The sequence below is a fragment of the Mustela putorius genome, unplaced genomic scaffold, assembly GCF_011764305.1.
Source record: "Mustela putorius furo isolate JIRA1106 unplaced genomic scaffold, ASM1176430v1.1 tig00003988_pilon_pilon_pilon, whole genome shotgun sequence".
NCBI lineage: Eukaryota > Metazoa > Chordata > Mammalia > Carnivora > Mustelidae > Mustela > Mustela putorius.
The window spans coordinates 8,696,271-8,717,363 of NW_025422127.1; the positions used below are offsets into that span (position 1 = coordinate 8,696,271).

Here is a 21,093-nt window from a genome sequence, read left to right on the forward strand (position 1 = left end):
GAATAAATAGGAATTTACAGATTCTAGCTTGAGAAACAGCATGGTTAATGACACCATTTACTGAGATTAAGGTTGAGAGAAAAGAGTTACGTGTAGGGGTGTTTTGGAAGAGGAAAACAATGAATACAGTTTTAGTTGTGTAGTTTAAGGTGCATGAAAGGCATCTAAAAGGAACTGAAAGAGTCACTTTAGGACCAGTGACACAAGGAAGACCACATGTGAGAAGCCAGACAACTTGCAGCAAGTGGGACTCCAATTCCTTCTGAGAACTAATATCCCAGTGGAGCCAGTTTTCAGTGGTTCCCTCTGTGATGAGCTCACTTAATGGATGGAGATGATGGAAACCCTTTGTCTACACTGTTGGGTGGTTCCATAGACCCAGTGGCAGTTAACTTGAGTAGCTTATAACCATCCCAGAAGCCTGTTTCCTCAACCAATGCACCAGGAATGTCTCAGTTTCAGCTGATCTTAGAAGAAAAATGCTGCCCCAATGTCCTTTCACTGTGCTGAGATGCCACCAAATCTATTTATCTTTCACTTTTTTTTTTTTTTTAGATTTTTTTATGTATTTATTTGACAGAGAGAAATCACAAGTAGATGGATAGGCAGGCAGAGAGAGAGAGGGAAGCAGGCTCCCTGCTGAGCAGAGAGCCCGATGTGGGACTCGATCCCAGGGCCCTGAGATCATGACCTGAGCTGAAGGCAGCGGCTTAACCCACTGAGCCACCCAGGCACCCCTTATCTTTTACTTTTAAAAAAGATTTTATTTATGTATTTATTTGAGAAAAAGAGAGAGACAGAGAGAGAATGTGAGAGAGCACAAGCAGGGGTAGCAGCAGAGGGAGATGCAGAGGGAGAAATAGGCTTCCCACTGAGTGGGAGTCCTCCATCCCAGGACTCCAGGATCATGACCTGAGCCAAAGGCAGACACTTAACTGATTGAGCCACCCAGGAACCCCTGTATTTGTCCTTTAAATTCCGCTCAAGACAAGTTTGAATGCTTTACCCCTGGACAGACAGGTCTTTATCTGATCTGTTAATTCTTTGTAAATATGTCTACTGGAATTCTTAGCATGAATATTCTGTAATATCTATGTAATTTTCTCTTCCATCAGGCTGTGAGCCCTTGAGGACAGAACTTTTTTCTTTTTTAATTCCTAATATTTAAGTAAATTCCTGTATGGTATGTTACAAAATATTTAATGTTTGAATGTAGTCTGCTGCCTGGTTACCCCCTTATCGCCCTCGACCCACAAGGACGACAAGAAGCCCCAGTTCAGATGTATCTTCTCTCTCTTTATTTCCGGAAGTCTACACACTTATATACGTTTACATGACCAATCAGCAAGCAGGGTACAGGAGGGAGCGAATCAGGCTGTGCACCTAAACGAACAACTTCGCTAGCAACCAATGCTGTTTACTTCCTCTTTGGGCATTCCGCTTAGTCTCAGGAGGCAATCCTAACCTGGCAACTAGCCAGGCACCATCTTTTAATGGTGGAGGCCGCCCTGGCCAGGGGCCTGCCTCTGACACCCCTGAGGTGGAAAATTCTCTGTTATTGACAGAAAAACAATCTGAAATAATGTAGTTCCATTCCAGCATTGGCCTCAGCCTGTATTTCTGGTTTAGTAAAACTTTTCATTCAGATCTTGATAGGTTCTGGAGTATTAAGCTTTAGGGACTTCAATTTTGTAATGCAAACCATCAGAACCTTATAGGCAGATTCCCAACTAATACTAGAGACAACTGATGGCTTGGAGTTGCCTCTTAAAAAGTAAGCCACAAACTCCATAGAATAGGGAAGGATGTTGGAAAACACTGGAAAATTTCTTTCTTTTTTTTTTTTTTTTAAGATTTTATTTATTTATTTATTTGAGGGAGGGAGAGAAAGGGCCAACAGAGGGAGAAGTGGAGGGGGAGGGAGATGGAGAGGGGAACAATCTCCAGCAGACTCCATACTGAACACAGAGCCTGACGTGGGGCTTGATCCCATGATCCAAGACCATGAGCTGAGCTGAGATGAAGTTTGGACACTCCAATGATTGAGCCACCCAGGTGCCTCTGAAAAATTTCTTTTGATATAATTCACTTGTCTGTTGCCCCGTGGTCTTGCCATTCCAAAGGCCTGGCTAGCAACAAATATATTGATGCAGAAAGCATTCTTCGCAAGGATTATGGGAAGCACTAAGTACCACAGAAAGAAAGATGGTGTCATTTTGTTGGTAAAACATAATACAAAGACTTCATTAACTGAGTCAAAGGAGGATCATGTTATAACGTCGAATCTAACATCTACTCTTATTCAAAAGAAAGGCAAATGTGGACTCCAAGAGATGAAACATATGGTCCTTGTTCTGGGTAGGCTGTTTGGGTTTGGAAGTCAGCTCAAGAAACCACGGGCAAGGAGGGATGAGGTTGAAGAAAGGAGGTAATTCTGAGGATCACAAAGATGAAATGAAAAAGCAATCTCAAAATTTATGGGAGCGGGAGCTAGAAACCCATTAAGAACCACCACAATGCCCTGGGTTCAGATTTCTCTCTCCTTGAGCTTGTCCTGAGCATTTCTTTGTTGTCCCAATACCAGGTTATGGCTCCTATTCCATTACAGCCTTTCAGTTTCTGCTCCTCTAGTTCACTGTCAGGTTCTCAGTGTTTCCTAGTTCAATAAGCCTTGAACTAGCTATTTGCCTTAGTTGTTGTTATTGTTATTGTTGTTAATATTACTTTTGGGTACTAATGTTCAGGATCATCAGGAAGCCTATCAACAGAGTGTCCTTGAATAATGTGCTGTTAGCTATCACCTGAAGTGTGGGAAAAGGGGAGACCAGGTGATATACTATGGCTCCCTGAGTGCAGGGCTATTAGCGGGGTTGTAGGTTGGTAGTTTCATCAGAACCGGATAGTGTTGTGCCAGCATCATGATGTTCCAATATAATGCAGAGGTAATGTCCTTCTTATCCTTCTTATCTTCTTATCCAGGCTGCCAGACCTGAAGGTGTGGACACCTCTGTAGGAATTCTAGGTCTAAGAAAGCATAGGGGCAATTTAGACTTGTTGAATACCTAGGGCCATTATGTATGAATTATGACAAAATTGTATATCCAGGCACCTACTCCAAGAAAAGTTGAGTGATCTAAAGGTCTAACTCTGTAAGATTTATCCACATACATTCTTGACACGGTATATGATTATTTCCAAATTATGTAATTGAACATGTATTAAAATATTTAAATTTAATCTTATCAACTAGTAGGGAGTAAAAAATGAATTAGAAATTAGTATTTATTTAGCATTTACTATATATATTGGATACTTTATATATTATTTCATTTCATATTTAAAACTTAACCTACGAGGTACCACTGTCTTCATTTCACATTGAAGGGAACCAAGACTCAGGACACTTTGATGGCTTGCTCAGGTAGTAGGTGTAGAGGCAAGATTTCAACCCAGGTTCTATCTGACTCTATATCTATCTTTCCATCACAGAACACTGCTTCTAGAGTGGATATGAATGGCTCAGAAGAGTTGATAAATGTTAAATCATCTGACTTAGTAAAAGTGAGTTTGAGTAACATTTTAACTTCATTTTCAGGAGTGACCCAACAACAGAGCACTTAGTTAACACTACATACATAATCTAGGGTCTACGAGGGTACCTCAAAGAACATTTATACACAGACACACACACACACACACACATACACACGTATTAGAAATGACTTTAAAAAGCAAATCTTAGCTCAAGATTTGAGCTACCCTTTATTATTCATTAAAAATGAGCTTTCTAAAATATTAGTAAATTTCCTTTTTAGCTCTCTTTTGAAGTTCTGATACCAGTGAAGTAACATTTTTCTTCTTTGAACCTTTTCTTGCAAAATGAGAGTTTTCTCTTTTTCTAAAACAGCAGGAAGTTCATTCCAGTTCTTAATAAAGATAAAGGGAGCATCCATGGACTTGAGTAACTGCAGAGGAGCATTATGGTAAACAGATGTATTTCCACAGCTGCCAGCTGTCATTATATCTTCTACCACAGGAACAGAGCCATAGGAGCAAGCCTCATATATTCTATAACATTCTGTGTTTACTCCTACCGGGCACAATGTGAGATCACTCTGAAGCAAAGCATCTTGATAATTCTTAAGGCTTTCATTTGTTTCCTGAGGCTGCCACCTAAAAAAATCAGAAAAACAACTGTCATTTTCACTTTACTAAGCATGTTTTTGTGAGGGAAAATGTCAGCTACAGGTAATGGTGGACACATTACAGAGATGACAGGCAGAAGAAAGAAATAAAATCTTGCCCAAATAGATTTCTTGAAAATATTTAAGAGTTTGAGAAGTTTACAGTGGCATATGTTTAAATCTAATAGTCACCATGACATTTCTGAACGAACGTTAATCTAGCCAATATATATATATTTTTTAAGATCTTATTTTTAAGTAATCCCTACACCCAGTGTGGGGTTTGAACTCACAACCCCAAATTCAAGAGTCTCATGCTCTGCCAACTGAGCCAGCTAAATGTCTTCTGAGGGCCAGGTCTTCTTTTTCTAACCCACCCTCCAACACTGTGTTCTTACAGAGTTTACATTCTAGTGCCAGTGATGGAGATGGATAGCAAACCAGTCAGTATGTTCTTTAGGTTTAAATATTATGAAGAAAAACAAAGCAGAGAAGTGAGGAGGGGGTTTCTGAACTAGTAGTCGTGGTTTTAAAGAGGTAAGCGGGGAACGTCTCAATGCAGGAGCATCTGAGCATACAGTGGATGTGAGGCAGCAAAACATGCAGACATTTCAGGGGAGAACTGAGTGAAGTGTAAGTACAGTGTGTGCCTGGCAAGGTCAAGGTCAAGGTCAAGGAAGAACAAGGAAGAGCCAGGCTGGTTGAAGCAAGGTAACTGAGGGGGAGAGGGATGGAGGATAAAGTCAGAGCATTCCATCGTGGAAGGCTGTGTTCACAGGGTGACTGACCTGATCCACGTTTTATCAGAATTAATCTGGCCTTTGTGTTGAGAATAGACTGTACAGGAGCAAGGGAAGAGGTTGAGAGACCTCTAGAAAGCTTCACATTCTCTCCCGACTGTTCCTATTGTCTCCATGAAATAAGCAAAAGGGTCAAAGGAGAGAAGAAGAGAAGAAGGTATAAAACAGTCTTGTAGGAGAGGGGAAAATATATGGATAAGGGAAACACCTGATTGCTGGGCACTTGAGAGTCAAGATTGTGTATTTAAAGCAAGGTCTAGGGCGCCTGGGTGGCTCAGTGGGTTAAGCCGCTGCCTTCGGCTCAGGTCATGATCTCAGGGTCCTGGGATCGAGTCCCGCATCGGGCTCTCTGCTCAGCAGGGAGCCTGCTTCCCTCCCTCTCTCTCTCTCTCTCTCTCTGCCTGCCTCTCCATCTACTTGTGATTTCTCTCTGTCAAATAAATAAATAAAATCTTTAAAAAAAAAAAAAATAAAGCAAGGTCTATTGGCACGATTCTGTGTGTGTGTGTGTGTGTCTGCACGGTGCAGGTATGGTGCAGGTTAAGAGAGCTGGATTTAACTAGAGTTAGGGTTTGCTCCATTAGGGAATTAGGAACTATGTGTATCAGTCATAGTTGACTATGACATTTAAGTGGGGAGAAGAAGAAAGTAAAGATGAGGTGAGCAAAGGCCAATGAAAAGGTAGTAAGAACAATGGATTATAAATCCCAGCTAACCTGTTGGAGTCAGATATTTACAGTGAGTGAGCTGGAATGATAGAAAATGGTGGTTAGAGAGAGATGCTGGAACCTGAGATCACAGAGAAGACGGAGTGTGTGTAATGATAAAGTCTAAGAAATGAGCATGACACTGAGTGGCCAAGGCCAACTGTTGGACCAGATCATTGGAAGACGGGGGTAAAGGACTATAAGACCAAGGTGAAAGAAGGACCATCTACGTAGATTGGGAATCACCAAGAATTAGGTTGGAGTAACGTGGGAGAGAGTGAGAGTGTGCCAGAACTAAACTTTTCACAGAGCGAAAGAGATAAACCCCCGGGTCAGTAAATGACTTCAAAGAGGAAGAACAATGGATGGTTTTGCTGGATGGTTGTTTGCTGATATGACATTCAAAATGGGAGGTTTTAGGAAGGAAAAAAGGAGAAGGGTCTGAAGTAGCAATGCGAAAGAAGCAAGGAGGACACCCACTCGACCTCCAGGCGCAATGCTGGAAGAGGAATTACAAGAAGAATTCTATTTCTACAATACTTTGATACTTTATACTGTCCTCATTCATCCCTTTCCTGGTATACTGTCCTCCTGGGGCTCTTCACATTTGCTTTCCCTCTGCCTGGACTACCCTTCTCCTAAATAGAAATGGAGTTCACTCCTGCAGCTTCTTCTGGCCTGTGCTTCATACTGGAGCTTTCCTCAGCCATTCTAAAACAGCAGATGCTCCACTCCTGATGCCTAGTCCTCTCTACATCCCTCCTCTGCTCAGCTGTTTTTACATGGCATCTATCTTCTTCTGACACACAATATATTTTACTGGCTTGTCTCCTCCAACAAACATTTCAGTTTTAGGAGGGCATAGAATTTTGACTGTTTTGTTCCCTGCTGTATCCTTCAGGGCTGAGAGAGTTTCAGGCATATAGCAGTTGCTTGAAAAACAGCTGGTGACTGAATGGATGCAGTATGGTTACACTCACTCTAACTCTGTTGTTTGAGTTGGCAGTTATGACTTCAAAAAGAGAGTATCTGCTACAATTAATATATTTCTAGATCTGGAGGGACATTTTTAAGGCATTTCTTCTCTGATGACGCTACACATGAAACTACATTTTTTTATTTAAAAACAAAAGGAATAATTCCAAAATTTCTCCTTTACTCCATGAACTGTTTTCATGATTACCATGCAAAAGATGGAAGAAAGTTAAATTCATCCATCCATCCAACCATCCACTCCCCACTTATCTTAGGCCTATTTTGTGTAAGGTCCTATGTTAGATCTGGGGATTCAGAGAATAGTGTGTCCTGTTCTGTCCTCGGGGTGCTGTCAGTTCTCTAAGGAGTACTTCATGCCACTCTTGGAACACTGAAACTGGTCTGCCAAACATCTCAGGGATGAACCTAAGGTCTTACTGGCATTCATAATCACTTATGTGTCAGGTCTAACTAACAAATATTGGGGGAATCTTGAACAATTGACATTTGCATAGGATAGTTACTAGCATTCCTCTAAAGGATGGACTATAGCTATAGGAGATTGTCCCAATTTTAAATGCATACAACCCAGTTTCTACAGAGCCTTATTTACTGATATATCTTCTGCAGGAAGACTGGTATTAATGAAGCTAACAATGTCTCTTTGGAGACCTGTGCTGCTGCATAAAGCAACTCATGGACTGGAGAACAAAATGGGTGAATCAAGTAAACATAGAACTTACTGTTCTCTTGCTGAAACCCAACAAAGCTTATCATTCCCATCTTGTTTCAAAATGTTCATCAGTTCTTGTCTGGATGAATTTTCATAAACAGTTCCTAAGAAATTACATAAGTAGGGCCTTTCATTATGCAGCATTGACCAAGTTGGCTCCACCAGAGGAAAATTCCTGTATCTATAAAAATAAGTACATATGAGTTAATAGTATATGACAGTAGGATTGGCAAATTATCGTATAACCTAACAACTTAGGTAGCATGATGATGCAGAGAGGAGAGATTTCAAGTATGATTTTCTAAACCTCAAACTATAATTTTCCACACTTACTTTGGAAAAGTCCCTGAATCCACTAATTTAAAAAAATAACCTCACATTGACATCTTTTACAAAACTGCCATAGAGATTAAGTGTCTGAAATGTTTTTTTAACACTCTTCAACTTCCATAACTTGTAGTTATAAAGAAGGTTGCATTCAAGACCTTCAAATTATAAATAATCCACATTCATAATGATGATGATTTAATGAATGTTTTAATGATGGAAAGATTATAGAATACACATTTCTATAGCAGAGAGCTCCAATTTCCCAAAGGCTTTTAAAGTAGATTTTTAAAAAGAGCTCTTACAGGCTGATTTTTTTTTTTTTTGAGATTTTATTTATTCTTCTGAGAGAGAGAGTGAGAGAGAACATGAGAGCTGAGAAGGTCAGAGGGAAAAGCAGACTCCCCATGGAGCTGGGAGCCCGATGCAGGGCTCAATCCTGGGACTCCAAGATCATGACCTGAGCTGAAAGCAGTTGCTCAACCAACCGAGCCACCCGGGCGCCCTTATAGGATGATTTTTAAAAAAGATTTTATTCTTTAATTTATTTATTTATTGGGGGAGATGCATGCATGCAGGGAAGGGAGGGAGCAGAGAGAGAGGGAGAGAGAGAATCCCAAGCAGACTCATGCCAAGCGCACAGAAGTCCAACGCAGGGCTGAATCCCAGGACTCTGAGACCATGACTTGAGCTGAAATCAAGAGCTGGATGGCCAACCAACTGAGTTATCCAGGTACCCCTCAAGTAGATTAAAAAAAATTGGGGTGCCTGGGTGGCACAGTCAGTTAAGTCTCTGACTCTTGGTTTTAGCTCAGGACATGATCTCGGGGTTTTGAGATAGGGCCCTGAGTTGGGCTCTGCACTCAGTGTGGAGTCAGCTTAAGACTCTCTCTCTCCTTTTCCCTCTGCCCCTTCCCCACACAGTCTCTCTCTCTCAAATGAGTAAGTAAATCTTTAAAAAAAAAACAATAACTTACCTTTTAAAAAAATAACAAAAAATATTTTTAAAACCTCTCATGGCATATCAAAGAGGCCTTTTGCAATTGACCTATTCTTATGGGCATTTGGAAATATTAGAGACCTAACTGTGTGCCTGAGATATAACCTTCCTATAAGGGTGAAGCTTTATATAATATTCTATAACAGGTTCTTTCAACCTTTGTGTTATTGGCATTTTGGACTAGTTCATTTTTTGTTGTGGAGGCTGTTATCTGCCATGTAGGCCATTTAGCAGCATCCCAGATGCTATTGTTGCCTCCCCCTTCCACTTGTAACAACCAAAAATTATCTCCAGACATTGTCAAATGTTTCCTGGGCAGCAAAACTGCTTCTGGTTGAAAACCACCAGATCCATAAAAAGGGTATTGGTCTAGTCCAACAATAACAGAATTACAAAGGGTTTTCATCATGGAAATTGTATGAATAGGCTACATAGAGTTACTGTGAAAGAGTAATTTTGTTTCAGAGCATTTTATGAGTATGAGCTCTACTCAAGGGATGGAATTTTCAGAGTCTTGTATCTTGCTATACCTAATATAAAAAATTTTTGTCTGATGCTACCAAAAACCTACTAGATTGGAGTACTATAGGGTGGGCCCTCAAATATGTCTTGTTAATACACTTCTCTGGTGATATTTGTGTACCAACTAAGCAATAGTTTAAGGTCCCATCTGGTAACAAGTGATGAGTGAATAAGGAATATCTGATTCAGAGAGCATGTTAATGAAATTTCTTGTAATTCATCCATTTGACAAGTATTCATTGTCTACTCTGTGCAGGCTTGGTTTTAGACTCTGCCAATACAGTGAACAAGAGACAGAACCCTGGGGTTTATATATTAGTGCTGGACATAAGTTTAACTTCTCTTAAAGTCAACTAAACACACTTCATTAACAGAAAGATAAAAAATAAGCTTCAATTTTATAGAAAGATGGTACAGACATATTTAAAAGCCTTTGTTATTACTTAACCCCTCTTATTAAAGAAAAGATTTGTGCAAGTTCAACAAGTCTCAGTGGCAGTTCTGAGCATATTATGATCTTCCCAAATTCAGGGGTATGGAATCCTTCTGACTTAATACTGCTTTTCTAAATTAAAAAAAATATTTTATTTATTTGTCAGAGAGAAAGACCGAGAGAGAGAGCACAAGCAGGGGGAGCAGAAGGCAGAGGGAAAAACAGACCCCCCAGTGAACAGGGAGCCCGATGCAGGGCTCAATCCCCAGGACCCTGGCATCATAACCTGAGCCGAAGACAGATGCTTAACCACCTGAGCCACCCAGGCACCCCTTAATATTCAAGTAAGATCTTTTTGTTTGTTTTTACTATGAATTATATAGATTGTATAGTTGTTTTAAGAATGTGTGCCTCTCTGTCATTCTCTTTTAGCCATCTCTTTATCACTACTGATAAACTTGAAATTCATCCTATGCCTTGGAGATTTAAAATACAAAAAGCTAACTTATCTGCTCTCCTTATAAAATGCTAAAATACTCTGGGGGCGCCTGGGTGGTTCAGTTGGTTAAGCATCTGACTCCTGATTTTGGCTCAAGTCATGATCTCAGGGTTGTGAGATTGAGTCCTGGCCATGGAAACTGTTTAAGATTCTCTTTCTCGGGTGCCTGGGTGGCTCAGTTGGTTAAGCAACATGCCTTCGGCTCAGGGTCATGATCCTGGAGTTCCAGGATCGAGTCCCACATCGGGCTCCCTGCTCTGCAGGGAGTCTGCTTCTCCCGCTGACCTCTCTCCTCTCATTTTTTCTCTCTCTCAAATAAACACAATCTTTAAAAAAAAAAAAAAAAGATTCTCTTTCTCCATTTCCCTCTGCCCTTCTTCCCCACTCACTCTCTATAAAACCAACCAACATCATTATTATTATTGTAGCATGAGACCAAACCAGACTTTTTCCATGGAAAAGATTGTACGTGGCCTCCCAGATGATCCCAGAACTATGTTTATTACAAACTTAAAGTTCAATATTCCTGATTCAGAAATTCAGGTCTTAAAGAATCTATAAGTACCTAATAGTATTTTGTACTTACGTTGCCACTCCTAAAGGCCACTGAAAGATATCCACATCATCAACCCAGGGGCTGTCATATATTATGAAAAGCAGCTCCACAAAGCCTCCATTTCTTTTGAGGAACTGGTTTATCCATTCATTATTACAATGTTCATTTCCAAGCAACACAACGGCAAGATGCTGGAGTTTTTTAGTTTGCACCAAATTTTGTGCATAAAGTAGCCACTGGGTGGCATAAAAAATCTTAGCCTTTTCTCTCCCATTTAGAATCAGTACCACGTTATTCACATCTATGGGAAAGTACCCTGGGACTACAGCTGGGCCAGTGATGAAGCTGTTAAAACAATACAACAAAACAAGAGCATGAGACAAAGAACAAAGGTATTTGATATCAGAATTTTTTAAAAGATTTTACATAAAAGCTACAGTGAGATGTAATCTGTATTCTTTCTAGAAACATAATTTCTATAATGCAAGTTTTCCTGAACAGGTTTGAATGATAGAGCATGGATGTAAATCAATGGGAAGCTTTGGTTGTAGTAAGATCAACTGCATATGATAATCAGAAATGTGGTAGCTTTGTTGTTACTTTAACCATATTCAAAATACGTGCTGGCCAGAGTTTGACCTGGTAAACTATTCAAAGCTGAATTGTGTGAAACTCTGTATAGTTTCTCCTCTGTATAGTTTAAGTCAGTAGTTCCCACCTCTTTTATGTGGGAGTTACTGTTTCACTCTTTATCTGAAGGAAGGGTAAGTGATGAATTGGAGGTGAGAAAGGGAGGTTAAGTGAGAGACGGAGGGTGGCATTATAAACATCCACAGAGGTTAAGTCTCAAAAAATATGATAATTCTATGTATATTTGAAAGTACAATATAAAAAATTGTGCTTAAATCTAGTATAAGTATAAATATAAAAATATGAATGGGAGGATACACATACACACCAGAATCATTACAGGGTTGCCTTTGAGGAGGAGCAAGAGAAAAGGAACTTGAGAATAGTACAAAGAAAGCTTCCCTATTACTGGGAATATTTAATTCTTTTAAGAGGAAAGTTAAATGTTGGGGTGCCTGGGTGGCTCAGTGGGTTAAGCCTCTGCCTTCGGCTCAGGTCATCTCACGGTCCTGGGATCAAGCCCCATTATCAGGCTCTCTGCTCAGCACAGAGCCTTGCTTTCCCTACCCCCTCTCTCTGCTTGCCTCTCTGCCTACTTGTGATCTCTACTGTCAAATAAATAAATAAAATCTTAAAAAAAAAAAAAGAGGAAAGTTAAATGTCTAAAGGAAATATGACAGAGAGCTAGAATTAGTTGGTTCTTCATCATGGGTAAATGAGAATATGTTCTATTATTCTCTGTGAAAAAGCAAGAAACAATATTGCATCTATAGTACAATTTTAATGACATAATGCTAGACATAGAAAAAAGACCGGAAGTAGACATAACGAAATGCTGTCTAACCTTGTTTTTGGAATTCTGGGCACAGTGGAATTATGAGTGATGAAAATGTCTTCTGACTTTTCAAGTTACTATAATAACCACTTATTAGTCTTTTAAATTATAAACCTATCTTAAAAAAGGAAAGATGTAATAAAAACTCTGTTTTACTTTAAACAACGCTATCTCTTTATTAACTACCAGCAGGACTGGCCTGCAAAGGGCAGTGGATGCTCTGGGTTCAGGGTCCAAATAGGATGTGAGGAGGAGGTGATGATTGGGAGGCTGCTTTGAAGGAAAGGGGGTGGTCTGGAGGGCAGGCCCAAGAGGCCCTTAGGCCCTTTACTTCCTTGTAAAGGAATCATGGAAAGCTATGACCAGGCCATCAAAGCAGCAGAAATTCCGGAAATCTAGCTGCCTATCATCCATTTTCTTCATCATGTGGTCAAGGACACCAGAGTCCTTCCAGTTCTTTGTGAAGGCAGCCAGTTCTGTATTCATAAATGTTAGGAACTCTGTCTTGGAGACCGTGCAGTTGTTACCCCCTTTCCAGCAATCAGAGATTTGATGCACTAGGTAGGGCTGGACATTTTTGCCATGTCTTCATGGAGTGTGTGAGTGACTGTGACCCTGCAGCAGTGGCACTGCCAGAAGTTTATTTATTTTTAAGTAATCTTTACACCTGACATGGGGCTCAAACTCACAATCCTGAGATCAAGAGTCACATGCTCTACCAACTTAGCTAGCCAGACCCCCTCGCAGGATTATTTTGAAAACTAAATGCATTAACAGATGTACAGTGCTTAGAACAGAACCTGGCACAAAGGAATCACTATAGGAGTCTTGCTGCTATTATTAGTTTTATTACTTTTACTATTACTTAAATAGGTACTGGAACATCTCCCTACCTTCCCTTCTCCTTTCTGTTTCCAGAACTGAATATTATCTCTCCTTCATATACCTTCTCAGAAACCTTATCGATACATTCTTTATATTAATATGTTCAGTTAGGTTACAAGCAAGCCTGCGTTTCATTCTGTCTCTTAAAGGAACTTTGCCTATTTCTACTCATATCTATCGTATATTGATTTACAGTTTAATTTCATAGGGCAACTTCATTTTTAATTTCTTAGGAGGAATCTTACTTTGCTCATCATGGCCTTTGCTTATCTTTAAAAGACTGCCTTCTGAGTCCTGTAATGTCCATATGCAGGAATTATCACAAGATATGAAACTAACTGTCCATCCATTTGAGAAAACAAAAGCTAGATGCCACATTATTTAATTTATTATTATCAGAGCTCAATTATGGTATTTCAATTAGCATCTGCTGTTTTAAGAAAAAGTTGAAAAAAAGTTGAACTTATTTCTAAAGATCATGACAGAGTAAGTTTTAATTTACATTTCATAAAATTCACCCATTTTGGCTCAGTTGGAGAAGAGTGTGACTCTTGACCTTAGGGTCAAGAGTTTGAGCCCCATGATGGGATAGATGTTACTTAAATAAATAAAATCTTAAAAAATATAAAAACCTGTTTACTTCTCAAGAAAAATTACTTTGAAAAGATACATGAAATGAAATTGCTTTCCACGTGTGTAAAAAGTAAACAAGAATTAAAGGAGAAGAGAAACTTCAAACGAAATTGAGATTAACCATAGCTTTTCTTTTTGATTTCTGTGGGAAATAACTGGAATCCTAATAGAAACCTGAATCTTTAGTTGACATTTTTCCCCCTAGTAGTACAATTGTTACATGAAATAATTTTGTTTATTTATTTGACAGACGGAGATCACAAGTAGGCAGAGAAGCAGGCAGAGAGAGAGGAGGAAGCAGGCTCCCTGCTGAGCAGAGAGCCAGATGCTGTGGGGTTTGATCCCAGGACCCTGAGATCATGACCTGAACTGAAGGTAGAGGCCTTTAAGCCACTGAGCCACTCAGGTGCTCCTGAAATAAGCATTTAAAATAATTTTTATTTCAACAAGAAAGCAGAATATAATAGAAAATAGCACTCTTTCATTGAGCAAAATTACCGCATTTTTTCCTTAAGAAAATAATCATAATTCTACCTTCATAAAAATTTTTAGAAAATGTGGAGTCATAGGTAAAAGTTTTATAAAAATAAAAACTTAAGATGTCTTAATGATACATTGGTTTTACTGAATCAGGAAAAAAAAAAAAACAAAAAGGGAGATTTCTGGGGGACCCTGGGTGGCTCAGTGGGTTAAGTGTCTGGCTTTGTTTAGCTCAGGTCCCAGCTCAATCCTGGGATTGAGTCCTGCATTAGGCTCTTTGCTCAGTGGGGAGTCTGCTTCTCCCTCTGTGCTCTCTCACTCAAATAAATAAACAAAATCTTAAAAAAAAAAAATTTCCGAGTAACTGCATTAAAATGGCAATATATACCATCAAATCATGAAAGAATTCATATATAAGCATTTTTATAAAATTTTCACAAGTCTTAACAATAACTTTGCTACCACTTGAGTATTATAAAGTATGTGAACATGACTAACATCTGAAAAAGAAAAATGAAAATATTTTTAAGACTATATATTATTCCTTCAAGGTATGGCATATTAAATGCTTATCAACAATCAAATGTTATAAAATTTGGAGCATGAACTTTCCCATAATCAGAAATGTTTTGATAAAAATGAAACAGACAAAATTAAAAAAAGGAAGTATCTTGTAAAATGTTCAGGTAAGCTGTAAATACAATATATATTCATGAGATTCATTTTTCTATTCACAAGTGGAAGTGGAAATATTGTCTCTAAATAAGTTTTCCTCTTATTTTTCTTCTCATATTTACATAAAACATTGTATAGAAACACCGTAAACCTTAACGTTGCACAATTAATACCTGTAACGTATTCTTCCTACAACTGAATTTCCTTCTCTCCACTGAGCAGTCACATCAGTGGGATCAAGTAAGCCTTCAAAAATGTGCTCCCAGAGATACAAACCTGGTAATTAAAAAAAAACAACAAGAACAAGCCAATTTACTGTCTGGTTTACTATGGTGTGTGATGAGTTTACGTTCTGCTCATTTATATAATTTATAAATTTATATAATTTATAAAATTTGACCAGGAAAACAGACTGTATTCCTTTTTGGTCCTCTGGCAGGCAGTTCTGCCAAGCAATAGCTCAAAACCATCAATATGGCGGTTAATATATGACAGAATTCAGAAGTCAGTGTGAAATGTGGCAGAATGCAGGTTATATTAAAGACAATAACCTCTCTTACTCTAAATCTGAGAAACCTATTACTACCTATTTTATCCCAACATGTGTTATAATGTTAGTTACTACATGATTAGAATGTTTTCTGTATTACAATAAACTAGGGGAATTCACCATTTTTTGCAAAACACCACTAGAGGAGCTCATGTATCTATGCATACAGTGAATATATTAGGGAGATAGTAACTCCTCCTCACTTAAACACACACCCCTCACGGCATCATGTTCTCTGCAGACAAAAGCCTTCGCATCTATCTCCTTAAGGCGTCTCCTGATATTTTACTGTCATTTCACCGGAATGAAAGCTCTGGGAGTAGAGGAAAGCAGAATGAAATAATCTGAGAGCCCTGTTTTACTTACATTGTCAGAAGTGCTTTGTTCTGGTCTCATTATGCCCCAGTACTAAAGGACACCCACAAAAATAACTATTTAAACACCTAGCCAAACAGATAAAGCTTTCCACGTGTGGTGGCCAATAATGCTTCCCTGTCCACCCAAGATATCCAGAGATGTAATCTCTAGAATCTATGAATACATTATCCTATATGGCAAAAGAAACTTTTTTTTAAAGATTTTACTTATTCATTTGACACAGAGAGAGAGAGAGAGAGCGCACAAGTAGGGGAAGTAGCAGGCTCCCAACTGAGCAGGGAGCCCAATGTGGGGCTCGATCCCAGGATCCTGGGATTATAACTCGAGTCAAAAGCAGATTCTTAGCTGACTGAGCCACCTAGGCGCCCCTGAAAGAAATTTTCTGTGTGATTAAGGATGCTGAGATGGGAGGTTATCCTGGATTATCTGGATGGGCCCTAGGCAATCATAAGAGTCCCTATAAGGATGTAAGGGTGTCAGAGTGAGGGGAGGAGGTATTAGGATGGAAATAGAAGTTGGAGTGAAGCGGGGCCAGGAGTCAAGCAATGTCACAGAAGTCAAGGAAACAGATCTCAAGAAGCTGCAAAAGTCAAGGAAAGAGATCCTCCTCTAGAACCTCTAAAAAGAATACAGCCCTGTGGACACATTTTAGACTTCTACCTTCAAAAATGTAAGACTTAAGTTTATGATGACTATCTATAGTTAATAATACTGTTTTATATATTTGAAAGTTGCTAAGAGAGTAGATCTTAAAAGTTCTCATCACAAGAAAAAAAAGTATAAGTGTGTGTGGTGAAAGATACTAATTAGACTTGTTATGTTGATAACTTCACAAAATACAAATATCTCAAATCATTATGTTGTATACCTGAAACTAATATAATGTCATATGTCAATTACATCTTAATTTTTAAAAAGATAATAAATTTGTATTGTTTAAATTCACTAAAATTTTGGTAATGAATTATGGCAGCTAAAGGAAACCAGAGATTATGGTATCTGGAAATGAGATACTACTATAATAAATATTTTAAAATCTGCAAGTGCCTTTGGAATTGGGCAATGGGGACAGGCTAGAAGAACTTTGAGGAGCATGATTTTAAAATGTCTTAGACAGGTTATAGGTAGAAGTATGAGTGCTAGTGACTCAACTAGTGAGAACTCAGAAGAGAAAAAGCACAATAGAAATAAATCCCATACTGGATTTTATAAACATCTAAGCAGACTGTGAGTAGAAATATGCAGGTTATAAGTGTTGCTGGTGAGGGCTCAGAAGGAAATGAGGAACATATTATTAGAAACCAGAGAAAAGGGGATCCTGCTTATAATAGCACCAGAATGTTTAGCTGAATTATGTCCAGAAGTTGTATGAAAAGTAGAATGTGTAAGTGATAAACTTGGATATTTAGCTAAAGAGATTTCCAGGTAGTGCTGAAGCTGTGGTCTGGCTTCTTCTTGCTAATTATAGTAAATGTAAGAGGAAAGAGTGATTGAGGGAGGAACTGTTAAGCAAGAAGGAGCCAGGACTTGATGATTTGGGAAAGTCTCAGCTTGTTGAATTGCAAAGGGTGGAAAACTAGGATATTCCCTGTCAGGAAGGCATGTTTCTGAAAGAAGGTGAAGGATGTAGCTGAATATTTTTTGCTAATGCCTCAAAACGATAAGAAGGTTAAAATATTCAGTCACATAGGTATTAGGTGTGTAATTTGTGGGTCTTCTCAGCTATCTCAGCAGAAGCCAGAAACAGAGATGAGATTCTCCAGGAAAGACCTGGAAGAGTTCTTGTTTAATAGAGTTAATCCCTGTGACATACATAGGAGACCCACAAGCTTCTTGAAAATGTTTTATCAGCAGAAACACTGCTGGCTTGGATGAAGGAGATGGAGAGATGTTGAAATGAAAGAAGGGTACTGATTCCTAAATCCTACCAGCAGGATACTGGCTGATAAAACCACCCAGCTGCAAGCACATGCTACCATTCATGACAAAGAAAGGATGACTGCAAAGGTAGAGCTGTAAGACCAGAGGCAAAGTTTTGAGCCATAATTCCCAGCCCTTGAAACCTAACAGTTTGCCTGGCTGTAATTTAGAATTGAGTGGACCAGTGATTTCATTCCCACCTTCCCCGCTCCTTTTTTTTTTTTTTTTAAAGATTTTATTTATTTATTTGAGAGCAGGAGTGAGAGCAAGAGAGAAAGAAAGAGACAGAGAGAGTACAAGTAGGGCAAGGGGCAGAAGTGGAGAGAACTCTGCACTGAGCACAGGGCCCAACATGGGGCTTGATCTCACGACCCTAAGATCAGGACCTGAGCTGAAATCAGGAGTCTAAGAGTCTAATGCTTTATTGACTACACCACCCAGGTGCCCCCTTTCCCCTCCTTTTTGAATAGGAATGGAATTGGAATCCCATGTGCCTGGGAAATAGACTGATGAAAAGCAGTGTTTGATAAAACTCATCTGTCACTGTGCTTACTGAATGCAAAGCGAAAAGGCTGGAAACATGAAAACCTGTTAAGATGTAGAATTAATTAAAAACTAGAATGGGGAAGTAGGAACTTAAAGGATGTAATTAATATTAGAGATTTTTTAAGGAAAAACGTTGCTAGAACCTGATGATTAGAGCCTAGATCTAAATACTTGAAATTTGGAGGTCAGTAGTGGTCTTCAAGGATGCATATTTGATGCAAGCATGAATGAATTTATGAAACACTAAGGTCAAAGCATCATTCTCTGATTACTTCCTTCTCATCTGGTCCTTTCTACCATTATCCCTTATTGTAGATAAATTCAACTCATGTTTAAAGGTCTAACAAACCCCTTTTTAATTCACTAAATTCTTTCTGACTCTTGTAACCCTCATTTAGGGTCCCATTCTCTAAGCATAATATATAACTTGGAACTCTAGAATCTCATGATACTCAGAGCAAAATGCTTTTATGGGTATTCAAGTTTAATTAGCTATACCCTATATCCCCCTTACATATTTATAATGAACAGTGGCATATTAAGGGCTCTTAGAATGGCCTGGAATAAAGAACCTTGTTTAACTTTGTTCATTTCAATGTTTCCCAAACTTGTTTGGCCATCAAGGGGAGGGGTCACATCTTATACTTGCGTGTCAAGTGTCCAATAAATACATAAATTCATAAAAATTCAGTTGACATAGGCATTTCTATATAATGATGCTTATATTCTACTTTGTATCTACACATAAAGCTGTAATCTTCTCAAGACCCACAACAGATTTTTATGTGTGTGTATTTATATAGATATTGTCTAACAGAAGTCAGAAGTGAAAATATCAATGAAAAGTAAGAAAATGTGTCATGATGCTTTAATTAACAAATGAAATAAATAATGTATTAAAATGAATTGAATTTAATATTAATAAAGTACATTTAGGATTCTTTTTACATGTCTTAGCTCTATACATTAACTTACCAATGGCAGCTTTCCCCCAGATTTGTACATGGAAGTCGGTTTTCCCTTTTGTGGATTTATTTAATATCTGAAGGCTAGTTTTAAATCTCTGTTGTTGCTCATTTTTTTCATCTCCTTCCCAAGGATTCCATTCTTCACTTCCCAGACTAGATTGTTCTGTGTTGTAAAAAGAGTTACAAACAATGTTTATCAGTAAGGTAGAGCTGTAGTTGTAGATAAGTTCAAGCCATTTAAATTAGGTGTCAGAGAGTGCTAATTTCAGCTTTTCATAGAGCTAAAGCAACTGAATTTGAACTGATTAAACACATACAATTAAAAAAAAGAAATCAGAATTTAATTTTTATTAAATCTTTATTCTGAAAGATCTTAAAATGTTAATAGGAGACACAAAATTATCTCTCACAAATGAGACCTTCTAAAATAACTGGATAATAGGTATCGTTATAAGTTTAACATTTGCTATTCTTTATAGATTGTGTATACGGAAGCTATACATAAAAACTTGACTTCAGAATGGAAAGTATCCAACAGTTTTATTGAGAAAAATTCTGAAAAAAAGGGAGAGCTAAGTCTGACTCCGATTCTGACATAGGTCAAAATACAGGACAGATGACCACCATCTGGAGGTAAGGCACCGAGGCCTTCCCAAATCAGGACAAAATTAGAGAAGGCTCTTTGTTTCAATGAGGAAATAGAGGTCTTCAACCCAGCGGTCTTCCCAGAAATCTCTGGCATTCCGTGACAACGCCTTGCAGGTTCAAGACGTGTTTCACAGAGTGCGCGCCAGCCCGCTTTGAAGGTGGGGAGTGGGGCCGGCGTGTGAGATTCGGGCGAGGACTGAGACAGCCGCACACGCTCCGAGCCCGAGCCCAGGGCCGGCTACCCAGAGCTGGAGGGGGCGAGGCGCACCCTGGAATGGCCCCCGGACCCGCGAGGCGGGTCAGCTGCCGCCCAGTGTCCTACCTCGGCCGCGCCTCTCCCGCGCCGAGGCCGCCCCCTTCCTTAGGCCACGCAGAGACGCGGCCGGTGGCCGGCGGCGGCGCCCGAAGAAGACGTGGTAGGCGGCGTAGAGGGAGAAGAGGCAGTACAGGGCGATGAGAAACGAGCAGAGCCGCTTCCGCGTCAGCCGCATCCCACTCCGGCTTCCCGTCCGCCACCACCACCCTGGCGCTGGGCCGGAGGAGAAGCCGGCGCTCGGGACCGTGGCCTTGCGGCTTCAGGGGCAGGCCAGGCCGGGCGGGCTGGGGGGCGGGGGCGAAGTAACCAGAAATGACCCCGCCTCCTTTCAAGCCCCGCCCCGGAGCTGCCCCGGCGCCTCCGCCTCGCCCCTCGCGCCGCCCAGCTCAGGCCCCTCCCAAGCCGCTCCTAGGGCTTCGCCTCGCCCCGCCCCTCCCCGCCCCGCCCCGCCCCGCCTTAGGCGTGGCTTCTTCCCGGGCTTTGGTAGCCTGTGGGCATGGGTCTTCTAAACTGGACGTTGGGAGATCTCATCTTAACAGCGCTCTGCTCCTTGACCTCTGTAGTTTACCGCGGACCTCTTTCAACCCTGTCCGCCTCCCCATGTACAGAAAAGCTTACCTGTTATCTGGCCGTTAAAAAAACAACAACAACAACAACAACAACAAAACCCAAAACCAACAAACCCAAACACTACCACCCACCATGATCCATGACGTCCATGTGAAGGCATGACCCATTGTAGTTTTTGTTCCCATGGCTTACCAGGAGGACTGCCACATTACATGTCTATTTAAAACATGATATACATGTTTGATGATATACATGTCTATTTACATGTCTATTTAAAATGATATACATGTCTATTTAAAAAAGCTAAGTGGTGGAGTGCCTGG

General features: G+C 39.8%; 1 protein-coding gene across 2 annotated transcripts; it reads right to left on the bottom strand.

Moving 5' to 3' along the window:
- Positions 1-3,743: 3,743 nt before the first annotated feature.
- RXYLT1 (ribitol xylosyltransferase 1) lies at positions 3,744-20,532 on the bottom strand. 2 transcript variants are annotated; one of them, XM_004766599.3, is made up of 6 exons: positions 20,207-20,528; positions 19,244-19,399; positions 15,048-15,150; positions 10,767-11,081; positions 7,410-7,580; positions 3,744-4,173 (listed from the first exon to the last, which is right to left on the bottom strand). In XM_004766599.3, exons 1-6 carry the CDS (start codon positions 20,373-20,375, stop codon positions 3,756-3,758), a joined length of 1,332 nt encoding a protein of 443 aa, XP_004766656.1. In that variant the 5' UTR covers positions 20,376-20,528; the 3' UTR covers positions 3,744-3,755. The 2 variants fall into 2 exon arrangements, with proteins under 2 accessions (XP_004766656.1, XP_044927613.1); XM_045071678.1 differs by lacking the exon at positions 10,767-11,081 and having other exon boundaries at positions 20,207-20,532.
- Between the last annotated feature and the right edge of the window lie 561 nt (positions 20,533-21,093).